The sequence below is a fragment of the Lathyrus oleraceus genome, chromosome 4, assembly GCF_024323335.1.
Source record: "Lathyrus oleraceus cultivar Zhongwan6 chromosome 4, CAAS_Psat_ZW6_1.0, whole genome shotgun sequence".
Taxonomy (NCBI): domain Eukaryota; kingdom Viridiplantae; phylum Streptophyta; class Magnoliopsida; order Fabales; family Fabaceae; genus Lathyrus; species Lathyrus oleraceus.
The window spans coordinates 83355668-83370184 of record NC_066582.1 but is presented as its reverse complement, the minus strand read 5'-3'; the positions used below and the strand labels follow the sequence as shown (position 1 = coordinate 83370184).

The 14517-nt window shown below is 34.7% G+C and overlaps 1 protein-coding gene across 1 annotated transcript; it reads right to left on the bottom strand.

Moving 5' to 3' along the window:
* Positions 1–3337: 3337 nt before the first annotated feature.
* LOC127136121 (uncharacterized) lies at positions 3338–4600 on the bottom strand. The gene is made up of 3 exons (XM_051062718.1): positions 4363–4600; positions 4034–4275; positions 3338–3835 (listed from the first exon to the last, which is right to left on the bottom strand). The coding sequence occupies exons 1-3, from the start codon at positions 4598–4600 to the stop codon at positions 3338–3340; spliced, it is 978 nt and encodes a 325-aa protein (XP_050918675.1).
* Between the last annotated feature and the right edge of the window lie 9917 nt (positions 4601–14517).

Here is a 14517-nt window from a genome sequence, read left to right as displayed (position 1 = left end):
TTGTGGAGGTTCATCTTCATTGTCAGAGTCTTCAAGTTCTGTTGAAATGTTTGGTGGTACAACGACAGATGATTCTTCAACTTCGACGATAACTTCTGTCGAACTGTTCCAGTCCCACTTACTTGCTTCGTTTATTCGAACGTCTCTACTCATTATCACCTTCTTTCTTATGGGAACAAATAGCTTGTACCCTTTTGTTTTCTCATCATACCCTATGAGTATGTATTTCTGACTTTTGTCTTCAAGCTTCATTCTTCGTTGATCTGGTACGTGTGCATAAGCCACACTACCAAATACTTTGAGATGAGAAGCTGTTGGCTTCTGTCCGCTCCACGCTTCTTGTGGTGTTTGATCTTCTAACTTCAAATGTGGACATCGATTCTGAACATAAATGGCACATTGTATATCTTCTGCCCAAAATTCCTTTGGCATGTTCTTGCTTTTAAGCATTGAACGAACCATGTCAAGGACTGTTCGATTCTTCCTTTCAGCCACCCCATTTTGTTGAGGTGAGTATGCTGCAGTTAGAAATCTCCTTATGCCCTGCTCTTCACAATACTTCATAAAGGCTGTCGAAGTATACTCACCACCTCTATCAGATCGAACTGCTTTAATGTGTTTATCAGTTGCCTTTTCCACCATTACTGTGAACCTTTTGAACACCTCGAATGCTTCAGACTTTTCTTTCAAGAAATAAACCCATGTCTTCCGTGAGTAATCGTTGATAAAGGAAATAAAGTATCTTTTGCTACTGAAAGATTCTGGCGTGATTGGCCCACATATGTCAGTGTGAATCAATTCAAGGATATGCTTAGCTTGATATTCTGCCTTCTTTTGAAATGAAGTTCTTGTTTGTTTGCTAAGCACACATTCTTCACAGAACTTTCCTTCATAATCCATATCTGGTAGTCCATGCACCATGTTCTTTTTCGCCAACCTTTTTAAACCAGCGTGATGTAGATGACCAAAGCGTAGATGCCATAGTGACGCTTTATCTTCGATGTTTACTTGTAAACATTTTTCTCGAACGTTTATCAGATTCAGTTTGTACATTCGATTTCTCTCCATTTCGACACGAGCAATTAGATGTCCCAGCTTGTCCTTCAAATGCAGTATCCGTTCTTTCATAAGTATCGAATAACCTTTTTCTGTAAGTTGTCCCAAACTCAAGATGTTGGTCTTAAGATTTGGTACATAATAAACATCTTGAATTGATCCAATCAACCCATCCTTCTGCAAGTAACGGATCGTTCCCTTGCCTTCGACCTTCACTTTCGATGCATCTCCGAAAGACACATTGCCATCTTCAATCTTTCTCATTTCTTTAAACAAGTGTTTGTGACAACACATATGGTTACTTGCTCCTGAGTCAAGATACCAAACATTGTCATTTGAGTTGATCTCATTTTGAGCCATCAAGAGAAAACCTTCATTGTCTTCAGCTTCCAAAGTTAGATTGGTTGTTTCTTCTACCTTCTTTTCGATTCGACAATCTTTTGCAAGATGTCCCCCTTTATCACAATTATAGCATTTGAATGAGTTACAATCCTTCGCATAATGACGATACTTGCCACACTTGTAGCATTCAAAGTTGGAATGGTTCGACCTACCACCTCTTTGACCACGTCCTCTGCCACGCCAATTTTGCTGGCTCGACTATCCTCTCTCAAAGTTGTTGCCTCTACCACTTCGACTACTGTCACGTCCTCCACGACCACGTCCTCTTCCTCGAAATTTTTGAGAAAAGGGTACCTTTTCGTCTTTTATTTGCTCCTTGGTTTGATTTGCATCCTCTACTCCTTCTTCCTTCTTTTTCATCTTACGTTGTTCGTGTGCTTCGAGGGAACCAACGAGCTCTTCGACTGAAAGCGTCGAAAGGTCCTTCGACTCTTCTATTGCGCACACAATATTCTCAAATTTATCTGTTAAAGATCTCAAAATCTTTTCAACAACTCGTGCATAAGTTACTGTTTCACCATTTCTGGTGAGTTAGTTCACCACTGTTTGTACACGCGTGATGTAGTCAGATACATTTTCTGACTCCTTCATCTGCATCCTCTCCAATTTGCCACGAAGAGTTTGGAGTCGAACTTGCTTTACTCGATCTGCTCCTTTGAACACTTTCTCTAGCGTGTCCCACGCTTCTTTCGACGTAGTCGAACCGACAATCTTTTCGAAGCCTGATTCATCAACAATCCTAAACAGCATGTATAGTGCCGTTTTATCCTTCGATCGCGTCTCTTCCAACGCCTTGTTTTGAGCTGTCGTATATCCCACAATATTTGTTGGTTCTTCAAACCCATCTTTGGTCACCTCCCACGCGTCTAGCGATCCGAGAAGAGCTTTCATTTGGATACTCCAGTTTTCGTAATTCAACTTCGTTAGCCGTGGCAACGACATTTGATTCAACATGTTTGCCATTAGTTCTGATGCCAATTTGACAGAAGAAAGCGAATCTTTTGTAACTTCTGTATTTTTCATTAGAGTACATCCTTGGTCTTTATACAGACTCAGAAACTTCAGCTATTCTAGGAAACATAATAATTTATAAATACTATTAATTGGCTACTATCTCTTGACCTTCCAACTACAACAGACTCTTAATCTCTCCACTATCTTATTAATAAAACTCATTAACTATAACATTAAAGTTTATTCAACAATGTTTCCCTGCAAATAATTTGTCACTAAAACTCAAGGAACTAAGATAAATTCCAACAATATCTTTAGTAGTTAATATATCATGTTTTTGTTTAATAAGAATACCATTAATCAAGACAAGAATGCAACATGCATCTTTATTACAAAGGATTCAACTTGTTTCAAAACTTGTTCAAAAACATATTCTCCAAAATTAAGCGAAACTCATGTTCCTATTTGATAGAGAAGACTAGCATATGGTGTGATACCAGAGCCATGGTTGGTAGGAGCCATGGTTGGTAGGAGCCGAATTAGAAACTCTTATTTTGTTGAGAATAACATACTTCATACTCATACTTGATGCAGAGAAGAGACCTTTGGCCGACCAATTATCATGAACATTTTATGTGCTTTCTTGGGAAATTGTCTTCATGGAGGAGATATGGTCATATGTTGTGAGTCTCCCTCTTCCCAAATACTCATTTATGATAGCCAAGGAGAATTCAAAATAGGGTCCATGTAGGTAAACCTTGCTAAACTCACTAATGTCACCATTATTGAATCCCTTTGATAGGTTCACTATAAATTCTTTAACAAGTTTGGGATAGAATAGAACAATACCAGACACAGTTTTCCTAGCATGTGCATATTATAACAATTCCATGATTTCAGAGAATTTCAAATATTCCTTTGACATTTATCTTTCATGAGCAATACGCCTGTGGTAGATGTATTTCCATTTCAACACTCTCTCTTTAGAGTGGAAGGTAATGTTGTCCATGGGAACTACATGAATATTGTTAGGTAATTTCTTACTCCCAACCACCTTTTTACTTTTCTTATTCACATGAACCAATATGTCATCCAAATTGATATTGAGATCTTCCTCAATGACTTCCACTTCTGGAACCTTCTTCCGCTTCATCATAAACTTCTCCTTACTGGTAGGCTTTTTAGTAACACTTTTCTTCCACGTAGACTTCTTATTATTTAGGAAATCCTCATTCTTCTTAGATATTTTTCTCCTCTTGATTGGTGTGGCATAATTTTTGGTAGTGTTCTTCATGGGTTTCAAAGTAGATATCCTTTTCCAAGCCTTCTCCTTAGATCTTTTTGCAGATTTTGTTGTAGTTTCATTAACATTAATAATCAGGACTTCATCATCAATATTGGAAATGATATTGTCATTAACATCCTGCATGACATCATTCTAGACTTCAGGTTCTTCAGGACTTTCATTGATGTTTGAGACATGTTGCTTAACATATATTTAGGTTAGAGCCTTAGTCTTCAACATACCCTCCATATTATTATTGACGTCTGTTAAAACATCTTCAATGGTAATATTAGCTTCCTTGGTAACATCAACATTGTCAATGTATTATTTCCTTACATATTGACTCATGTCTTCTTTAATTTCCTCTCGTTCTTCCATTTGGTTAACGTTTTCAACCTCTTCGGTGATTTTGTCACCTTCCTCTTCACTTGCTTCAGAACCATAATCTTCGTTATTAAATTCTTCATAACCATTTGACTCATTCTCTTTACTATGAGGAATGTCATCGACATTGTTGTTGTCATCCTTGTTTCCATCATCCTGACAAGTATTGAGTTCTTTCTCACTAGACTCATTATCTTCTTACACATTTTCAATCAAGATGTTTTTAATATCAATATTCATAGTAGGATTATCCATAGGTTTCTCTAGAACAAGTTTCTCACTTAGAGTCTTATCAATATTATTCTCACTTAGAGGGTTATCACATGCATTCATAGTTTCTAGGGTTTGTGTAATATTATAAAAATCATTAACCTCAATCATCCCTCCAATCATAACACCTTTCATTTTTACACCATGCATATTGACTACAACTTTATCCTCATTGGATGATTTCTTTACCTTCTTTACATTCTTCTTATCTTTTCCCGAGGTGTTGGTGCCTTGACATGTTCCTACCATGTTTTCAATGGGTTGAAGATGAAATGGTTGAAGAGAGGAGTTAGGAGTTCATAGAAGATGAAATATGATAGATGAGAGTGGAGCTTAAAAAAATAATATAAGTGATAAATGAAATTTTTTGAATGCGAAGAGGTTTTGGAATTTCATTGGTCCAGACAAGATTCCTCACACGCTTCTTGAAAGTATTAGACTAAAGGGGCAATATTCTAGCCCATTTAATCTTCATCCACCTTAATATTAATGCTATAAGACATGCATCACACAAAAACCTAGCGACGACTTTAATTATAAAAAATATGTTGCATCCATAGCCTTAGTGAAAATATTTGCAAGTTATTTTTCTGTTGACACATGATCCTGAGTAATGGCCTTATTTTTCACGAGTTCTCTAATAGAGTTGTGTCGTATATAAATGTCTTTAATTGATTATGGTGAATTGGATTCTTGGAAACATTAATTGCACTCATGTTGTCACAGTATGATGTCATAACATCTCGAATGACATTGTCCTCTTCAACATCTACTTCATCAACAAGAGTTAAGTACAATTGCTTCCAGTAACAATGTATTCAACTTCAGTAGTGGATAGATAAACACAATTGTTCCCTAAGAAGAAAAATCAACCTACTATATTTTTTTCCCATATTTAGCATTACTTGCTCAATAACCATCACAATATCCAACAAGAATGGAATTAGTATCATAGGATTTCAAAATTCCATCTTCACAAGTTTCATTTATATAGTTGATGATTCTTTTGACTTATCTGAGATGACTCATTTTAGGATTGGCTTAATAGCGAGCACAAACACCTACAAAGAAGGTGATGTCAGGACGACTAGCAGTGAGATACAATAGACTTCCAATCATACTTCTATAGAAACTTGATCAATAATCACTTAATAAGTGGTATTTATACCGCTTATTATGTAATTTTTATCAGTATTTTTTATGCTTATTTCCTTGTTGTATTCCTATTTTGCTGCTTTCTAGAATGGTTTTTGGTTTTCAGCTAATAAGAAATGCCAAGAGTCAAAGCAGAATGAAAAAGAAACGAAAAAAGCAAGAAAAGGAGTCCCTTAGTGCATAAAACCCGTAGCCAACACACTTGGAACGTGTCAGCTGACACGGGTCGTGTTGGCACTAACGCCCCCTCTCCTATAAAGATACTAATAACAACACGAGAGGTTCATGTTCCATGACATGGGTCGTGTTGTTCCCCAAGTCATCCCCTATATTTCATCAGAGGACAACACGGGCAAGTCGTACTTTCTGACACTGCCCATGTTAAGCCTAATTCCAATTGCGAATTTGTGGCGTTTTCTAACATTTTTCCGACTTTTGGTGTTCCAAACTGCTTCAACTTAGTTATCAAATTCCTTTAATTGAATTTACACGAATTTAAAGTGATTTATGGTGAATAATTTGTATAAATAGGTTGATGCATGGCTTAAGAAAGACACCTTAGCTTACTACATTTCTCTTAATTTTAGTTCTAGTTCTAAGTTATTATTGTAGTTTTCATATCACTTTTATTTGTTCAAATAATCTTGTTTTCATTCAAGATTATTGCTTTTGTTTTATTTTGTTAAATTGTGCATGTTATATTTTTAATGTTTATTTTGTAATGTATCTCGCCATGAGCGAGTAGTCTTTTAGGGAAAAGGGGATGTGAGACATATCTCATGACAATCCCTGATTGAGTCATCCATATACGAATATTGAGAAAAATAAGGGCATTTGTTATTTTTGGGTTAGTGTGCTTAAATATATTTGTGTCGATTGTGAAAGCAAAGGAAACTCAAATACGAATCGTGTACTGAAATGAATTGTTATCCAAAAGCGGATTGCTAACCAACCGAGTTCGAGGCGACGTTGAAAAGGTGTCTCACTCTTGGTTGAGAAAGCCTCATATTTTATTTGTTAACCAACCGAGTTGTTATCTTTTATTTGTTTAACTTGAAAACTAATAAAGTATGTAAGCTCTACTACAAGCTCGTTTTGAACTCATATTTCATTTGTTGGACAAAATGTTCTACCATCTTGCTTGACATTCCTCCAAACACAATATCATTCACATAGCTTTGAGCTATAATGGTTTTTTATTCTTCTTTTTTTATAAATAGAGTTTTATCAATTTCTCATATCACATAACCATTACTAATGAGAAACTCGGTGAGACGTTCATACCAAGCTCTAGGAGCTTGTATCATCTCATAGAGGGTCTTTTAAGCTTGTACACATGATCTGGAGAACAATGATCAATGAACCATTTGGGTTGTTCAACATAAACTTCTTCATTTAGATATCCATTTAGGAATAAAATTTTAATATCCATTTGATACAATTTGAGTTTTAGAAGACATGATACCAAGTATCATCCTTATAGTTTCCAGGTGAGAACATGAGAAAAGGTTTCATCAAAATCTACCCATCTATTTGGGTGTACCCTTGAGCCACTTGATGAGCTTTCTTTCTTTTGATATTAACATTCTTTCCTAACTTGTTTTTGTAGATACACTTGGTTCCAATAATGTTGTAAGAGTTGGGTCTAGGGATCAACTCCCAAACCTTATTTCTTTCAAATTAACCAAGTTCTTCTTGCATGGAATTTATCTAGTATTCATCCTTGAGGGCTTATTTTACATTCTCGGGCTTAATTTTAGAGATAAAACACATATTAGATTTCACTTTCTTGGATCTAATGATGACTCCTTGATTTAGAACCCCGATTACATTTACTATGGTATGATATTTTTGAATTCTTGTGGACAGACCTTCGTTTAAAGGAACATTATCATCTGCACCTTTAGATTTTTCATCTTCAAGTGGTAGAACAATGTTTTTCCCTTTATCTGATAAATTAGGTGTGACATATTGCTCAGAAGTAGTAGACTCCTCATTTTCTTCACTGACATTATCATGTTGTATATAATAAAAAATAATTTTTATATATTCCATCATGGATCTTGTACAATTATTGAACACCAGTATGGCCTACTATTTGTAGATTATCCCAAGAAGATTCCTTCATCACTTCTAGGATCGAACTTGCATCTTTACTCTTTAATAGGGGGGATATAACCTTTGCTACAAAAAACATGAAGGTACTTTACACTTAGCTTTCTTCCTCTGCATTGACCATAGTGAGTAATATTGGTGCCTGGTTGAATGGTAACACAATTATGAATGTGAAAATCATTATTTATCACTTATGTCAAAAAGTAACAGGGAAGATTTTTGGCATGAAGCATGACCCTATACATTTATTCAAGCGTTCTTTTCTTAAGTTCAACAACCCTGTTTTGTTGGGGGAGTGATAGGTGTCGCATCTCAAAAAATACAATTCCTCGCGATGGTCGCGGAAAAATTAGTTCGAACAGATTCGCCACCGAACTTTATTTATTCCAATGAAGGAATAGGAAAATATCGATAAAACCTTTAGAAAAAAGAATAATGGTCGTCGCAACCATATTCGGGTTCGGAAGTCGATTACGCAAGGGGAAGGTATTATCACCCCTCACGTCCGTTGTACTCAACAGGAAACTTTTAGTTAAACTTTCGATTTGAATGTTAATTTATGTTGTTTGTTTCCTTCGAGTGATAAAAATATTGAAAAGAGATGGATGGAAACCTCAGAAGGGGGAAGAGGGAGGTTTTTTATTAGTGTGCTCGCCAAGATCTCGCAATCTCGTGCCTACGTATCCTTATGGTGCAATAAGGAAATCAGAGCATTCGTAGTTCGGGGAACTACAGTTGGTTGGTGTCTTTTATGAACGACTGTTTAGACCGCGTTCTAAAGGCTAAACGTTGACTTGTCTACTCCCGGCGGAGGCTTAAGCACTAGTTTGTTGTGCGCGTTAGAAAAGATTAAGCGATGTTCTTTTGAAAAGAGTTTTGGTCGCACGGGGGCGATGAAATAGGTTTGATAAGTTGGATGTGTTTTAATGAAAAAGTGCTTAGATCGCATCCTAGCGGTTAAACGTTGGCTTGTATGCTCGCGGTGGAGACTTAAGCGCTAGTTCGTGTACGCACCAGAAATGATTAAGCAATGTTCTTTCCGAAGAGAATTGAGTTGTCGATTGCACGGGGCCGAGAAATTAGGTTGAATATGTTGGATATTTTTTAGAAGAACGACAAAAGATTGAGCAATATGGTGCACACCAATCGTTCAATTCTTTCGAAGAATAATAAGGCGAACGCCTTCTACTCCCTTTTTCGTTTAAATTATTATTATTGAAAGTTTGTTTGCGTAAATCGAATATGCGCGGTAGTGAGGCAAGCGCCTCCCACTTGCTTATTCAAGGAACAATGAGGCGTGTGCCACCCATTTCTTTATCCAAGTTCATTTAGCGTGTTTTAATCGGAAACTGATAATTTGTGCAATATGGCGAATGCCAATTGTTCAAATGTTCAAGGGATAGTGAGGCAAACGCCTCCCATTCTTTTTCATCTGAAGTTTAGAATTAAAAGGTTTTAGAAATTATATTAATTTAGAAAAATGATTTTGAATTTGTATGATTAAGGTTTTAATCGGAAGTCGTCAATTTGAGCAATATGGTGAGCGCTAATCATTCAATTATTTGAGAGATGGTTAGGCGAACACCTCTCATTCATCTTCACCCGAATTTTAAGTTGTAAAATATTAATATTGATCAGAAAAAATGATTTGAATTTTCACGGTTTAAAGTTTTAATCGGGTGACCAGAATTCGAGCAATATGGCGTACGCCAATCGTTCGAGTACTTAAGAGATAGTGAAGCAGACGCTTACTATACTCCTTTTCATCCAAAGTTTATAAAAATAATCTTTTAGAAGTTATATTGATTTGAAAAGGATTTAAATTTGCAAGTTTTAATCGGGCGACAAGAATTCGAGCAATATGGCGTACGTCAATCGTTCGAGTACTTGAGAAATAGTGAAGCGGACGCTTCCTATATTATTTTTCATCCTAAGTTTAAGTTATAAAAGAAATTTATTTGAAGTTATATTAATTTCAAGAATAATTTGAATTACAGTTACGAATTAATCAGATTGGAAAATAACGATTGACTTTGAACCAAGGTTTTGTTTATGAATGAGATTGAAAGAGTTTAATTTGAAAATGATTAGGAATTTGTTATAAATCTATCCATATGTAACTAACACAAATTTATTGATTAAAATTTAATTAAACCAATTGATTAATATAATCAAAATTAATTATCAAGATTATTGGATCAAATCAAACACTCGATATAATTAAAATTAATTATCAAAATTAACTAATTTGAATAAAATTTTAATTAACAAATTAGTTTAATAATAAAAAAAAGATTGAAATGAATAAATCACAACGTGTTCCAAACCGATTTGTTCATAGCGACGATGAAATCAAAGTACCGTATGTAAGGATCGAAAAACGGTAAAATATCATATTGATGTATAAAAACTTTAACGGCATAATGACATAAAGATGTCAAATCCACAAATTAAAATCCTGATTTAATGCAATGGAATTTAAAAAAGAAGCAGCTAACTTATCCTTACTTTTAAAGTTGTAGAATTATTACAAAACTCAAAGTAGAAAACAAAACAACAAGTCACAAAGAAATTTATTAAAAAATAGAAAACAAAATTAATTACTACGCAAAAATGAATTGGAAAATGAGTGGATTTGGCATAAGTTGAGCATATTTAAAAAAAACTGATTGCTTATAGATTTTTGTAACTAAACTAAGCTTATTTCAACAAATTGTTCATTATATATAATACCCCTTTATATACAACTAGGATGCATTCGATTAAAATTTTCACACCAATTCAAAATCATGAATCCTAAATTACTAATCCTAAATCTTATGAACATAATGGTTCATCTCCATAAGAAACCAAATTCAAGGTGGTCCAACATTAATCTGAATTGAAAAAAAACACCATCAAACAAAAAACAAAATGATATTTTCAACATTATATTATCAACATCAAACACCATGACAGTATAATAAAAATAGAAAGAGTAGCAGTAACTTCGACATAACTATTTACAATATTGATATGAAGCTTTACAGTATCAAAAACAAAATGCTAACCTAGACATCAACAAGCCTAACTCAAATTATTTTCAAAAGTACATAAATGTTACAGATCTCAAAATAAAAACAAAAGATCTAGCAGCATAGTAATGCCACAAAGAATGGATCACATACATGTACGCTGACAACACTAATCTTATATAACCGAAAATCCAATAACGCATAATTAAATCAAAATCGTAACCGTAAAAACACCGCAAGCAAGCAATATAATTGAGTCCAAACTGAAGACAATATCAGAGCGACATAATGTAAACAAAGTCGAAGAGAAATAACTTGAAATTTATCGACATCGTGTTGTTAACATTTTCGTTGAAGTTTCGTTGTTGCAAGTCATATAAGATGTGGTTTGTGTTGTGAGAAACCAACTTACCGTGTTACTGCGTTCGACTTGGTTGTGGCGTGACGAGGTGAGAGGTAGCGTGACTTTATTCACATGATGGTGGAAGAGGTTTTATCGGCGACGAAAATGAGTGTGTTTTCGCGGTGGACGGAGGCGAGGTGCGAAATGGTTTCTTTAGATTTGGTGTGGGTTTGCGTTTTCCGGTGTTGGAAGGACAAGACAGCGGTGGAAGGCGGAGGGTGCGGCGTGTTGTGGAGTCTCCGTGTGAAGGAGGAAGTAGAGAGGGTTTCTGGTGGTGTTGATGAATGGAGAAGAAGAGGTTCCACCTTTTCGTTCTCCTCTTTCTTTTCTTTTTATTTTTTTACTGAGAGAGTATGTGAGTGGGTCCAATGAGTCTTTTGTCAAGAGGAAAGGTCCTCTATTTTCTTTTTTCTCCTGCTTTTAATCAGTAGAGGGAGATAAAGTGGAGAAAGAGAGTCCATCCATTTTCTGTCCGTTGGAATCTATGTACTGGAGAGAGAAATTGTTTTCTTTCCTTTCCCCTAGGCTAGTTGTCCGCGCGTGGCAGGCTTATCTAAGGAAGAGAGATTTTTCTTTTGATCTTTCTTAATTCCCTTTTTTTAATTATTTGTACTATTATTATTTGATTGTATGAAACTAAGTGGACAAGGATTACAACTAGGGTCCATTGATTAATTTTGATTTAACGGTTGAGATCAGATGAAAAGAAACACAAATTGTAACTAACTAAAATGTCCTTTTTAAATGATTTAATTGGTTTAAATGGGATTAAATCAATGAATTCAAATAAAATTAATAACTTTTTAAATAATCATGATAAAATTAAAATAAGAGCATGGAAAATTCTATTTATTTTTCCTACATATTTTGGCGAAAGAATAAAATTAAAATGACTAAGAATGAATAAAAGCCGAGTGAAAATTTGCTCAAAAAATTAAGTCAGACGCACTAGAATGATCAACACGAAATATACTTATTGAAAAAATACAGAGTTTCTTTTAATTTTGAAATAAATTTTTACCGGTTAAAAGGCTCAAGCGGGTCAAAATGCGACTGAAAAAGTCGTCAAAAAATATAACGAGCACACCAGATTAAACTACACAAACTGTAGGTTAATAATACTGGTGTCTACAAGTTTAATTTTGAAACTTTTTACCCGTTGATTTTGCACGTATTTGAGAAATGATTTAGCCAATTTGTCTGTATTTTCAATAATTCATTCCGACCGATATTTTAGTTATTATTCATGATGAAATGCACGTCGTGCTATACAGATGACACAAACTGAAATTAAAATTGAATTTATGAAAGTTTTAAAATGTCCGGACAAAATTAGGGTATGACAATAGGGAATGAGAACTTATGAGCTACACCTTTAGATGAACAAAATTTCGAGAATCTAACATCCTTAAATTCTCTTCCATGATCACTCTAGATTCAAACAATATTATCAATTTGTTTCCCCTTCTCACGTTGTAAGTGTTGGCATAGGCTTTCAAATATTGTAAAAGTATATGATTTTTCTCAAAGAAAGTCAACTCATGTGTACCTTGAGAAGTCATAAACATACATAAAGACATATATTCTTCCACCTAGACTCTCCAATTGCATGGTTCCCATGAGGTCCATTTGTAGTAACTCATGTACTTTGAATGTGGTAAGATGTTGGACATTCTTGTGTGATATTTTAGTATGTTTTCTGATCTGACAGTCTTCACAAATCTTCCCCTCTTCAATCTTGAGATTAGGAAAACAAAAATGGGTTTTTTTAGGCAATCTTCCTCATACTTATAAGATTTAAATGGCCAAGTTCCCTATGCCACAAATTAGTTTCATCCATCTTAGAGATCATACATGATCGAAGTTGATCTTTTGCTTGAGAACACCATATATAGAAATTATCTGATGATCTGGGACCATTCATTATTAATTCCCGACGTTTGTTAGTGACCATGCATTCATAACTGTTAAAATTAACACATAATTCCTGATCAGACAATTGGCTAATGCTGACGAGGCTTGCAGTGAGCCCTTCAACAACTAGAATGTCATACATACTTACGAGGCTTGGGTAATCCAATTTTCACTTTAAAATCATTTTTCCTTTAGTTCCATCACTGAAGGTAATATAGCTATTAGAGTAAGACTTGAGATCTTTCAAGTAGTTCCTTTCCCTTGTCATGTGTCGTGAGCAACCATTGTCAAAATACTAATCTTAATGAGAGGAAGCTCTTAAGGAAGTGTAGAGTATGTGACTTGTATTTTCTTATTTAGCACTTCATACTTGTTGAAGGTGTAGATCTTTTGAAGTGTTCCAGATGGGATAAGGCTGATGAAGGTTGTTTGGTCTACCATATAATTTGTAGTAAAAAGGTCTTATATGGTCTTATTGTCCACAATGGTGACACGCCAGTGAATCTATGGTGTAGATATTAGTATGCTGGTACTGATGTCAAGCATAATATTGAGATTTATAGTTCGACATAATGAACTCATTCTTTTCAATTGTAGGAATAAACTTATCTTTTGCATTCAAATAGTCATAATTGAACCCAATTCCTTTCATATCTCTTGTTGTCTTGCCTAACCCAAGAAATTCTTTAAGGTTTTCAAAACCAAAATTTAGAATACACACCGATTTTGTCATACCTTCAAGTTTGAAGTTCAAATGCTCATTTTCTTTCTTTAATTCAAAAATTATGGTTGTAAGATGTGCTTTTTCTTGAAGCAAAACATTAATTTTTCTCTCTTTGTTTTTCACCAGATATGCACTCTTCTTTCAACTTAAGATACAACAACTTGTAAGCTTCAGCAAGATCATCATCAGAGAGATCCTCATCACTTGAATCCCATCATTATGCACAGTGAACTTGGATCATACACAAGATGTGAAGGCAACAATGTTGTTGAATTTTTCACTTTCACTATCGTCATCTTACATTGTGGTAGTGTATCCCTTTTCTCCTAAGGAAGTTTGTATGTTCCGCTTGAATATGCCAAAATCCTTCACATTAATGAGTTTGTATTCCATTTCCTTTGTTATGTTTATCTATTGGTTTACCTTTGGGCTAACATTGAAGCCCTGGGCATTGGGAGATAGATTGTGTTTGACATTAGTTGTTATTTTTTGATCTCCTGTTAAGTCTTCTCATGACCTTCCTAAATATTTTTGAAAGAAGCGCAACATATTCAATTAGGTTATTATTAATATCTTCTTCTACCTATTTTCATCATCTTTAATGTCAACTTTGAATGCCACACTTTTGTTCCTTTTCTCTAACTTGTCATTGATTTCCATTTAAAAGGTGAGTAGCGCGCCAATTAGCTCATCAATTTTGATAGTGCTAACATGTTGAGCTTCTTCAATAGTTGTGACTTTCATATTAAAACTTTTAGGAAGAGATCTAAGAATTTTTCTAGCCAGCTTCTAGTACGATATTTCTTCACTAAGGGAAAATGTTCATTTGGCAATGTCATGG

Coding starts and splice junctions, on each gene's coding strand:
- LOC127136121 (XM_051062718.1), bottom strand. CDS start 4,600: ATGGTAGGAACATGTCAAGGCACCAACACCTCGGGAAAAGATAAGAAG. Junction 4,276..4,362: donor TAATATTGATAAGACTCTAA/GTGAGAAACTTG, acceptor ATGTGTAAGAAG/ATAATGAGTCTAGTGAGAAA. Junction 3,836..4,033: donor AAGAAGACATGAGTCAATAT/GTAAGGAAATAA, acceptor GATGTCATGCAG/GATGTTAATGACAATATCAT.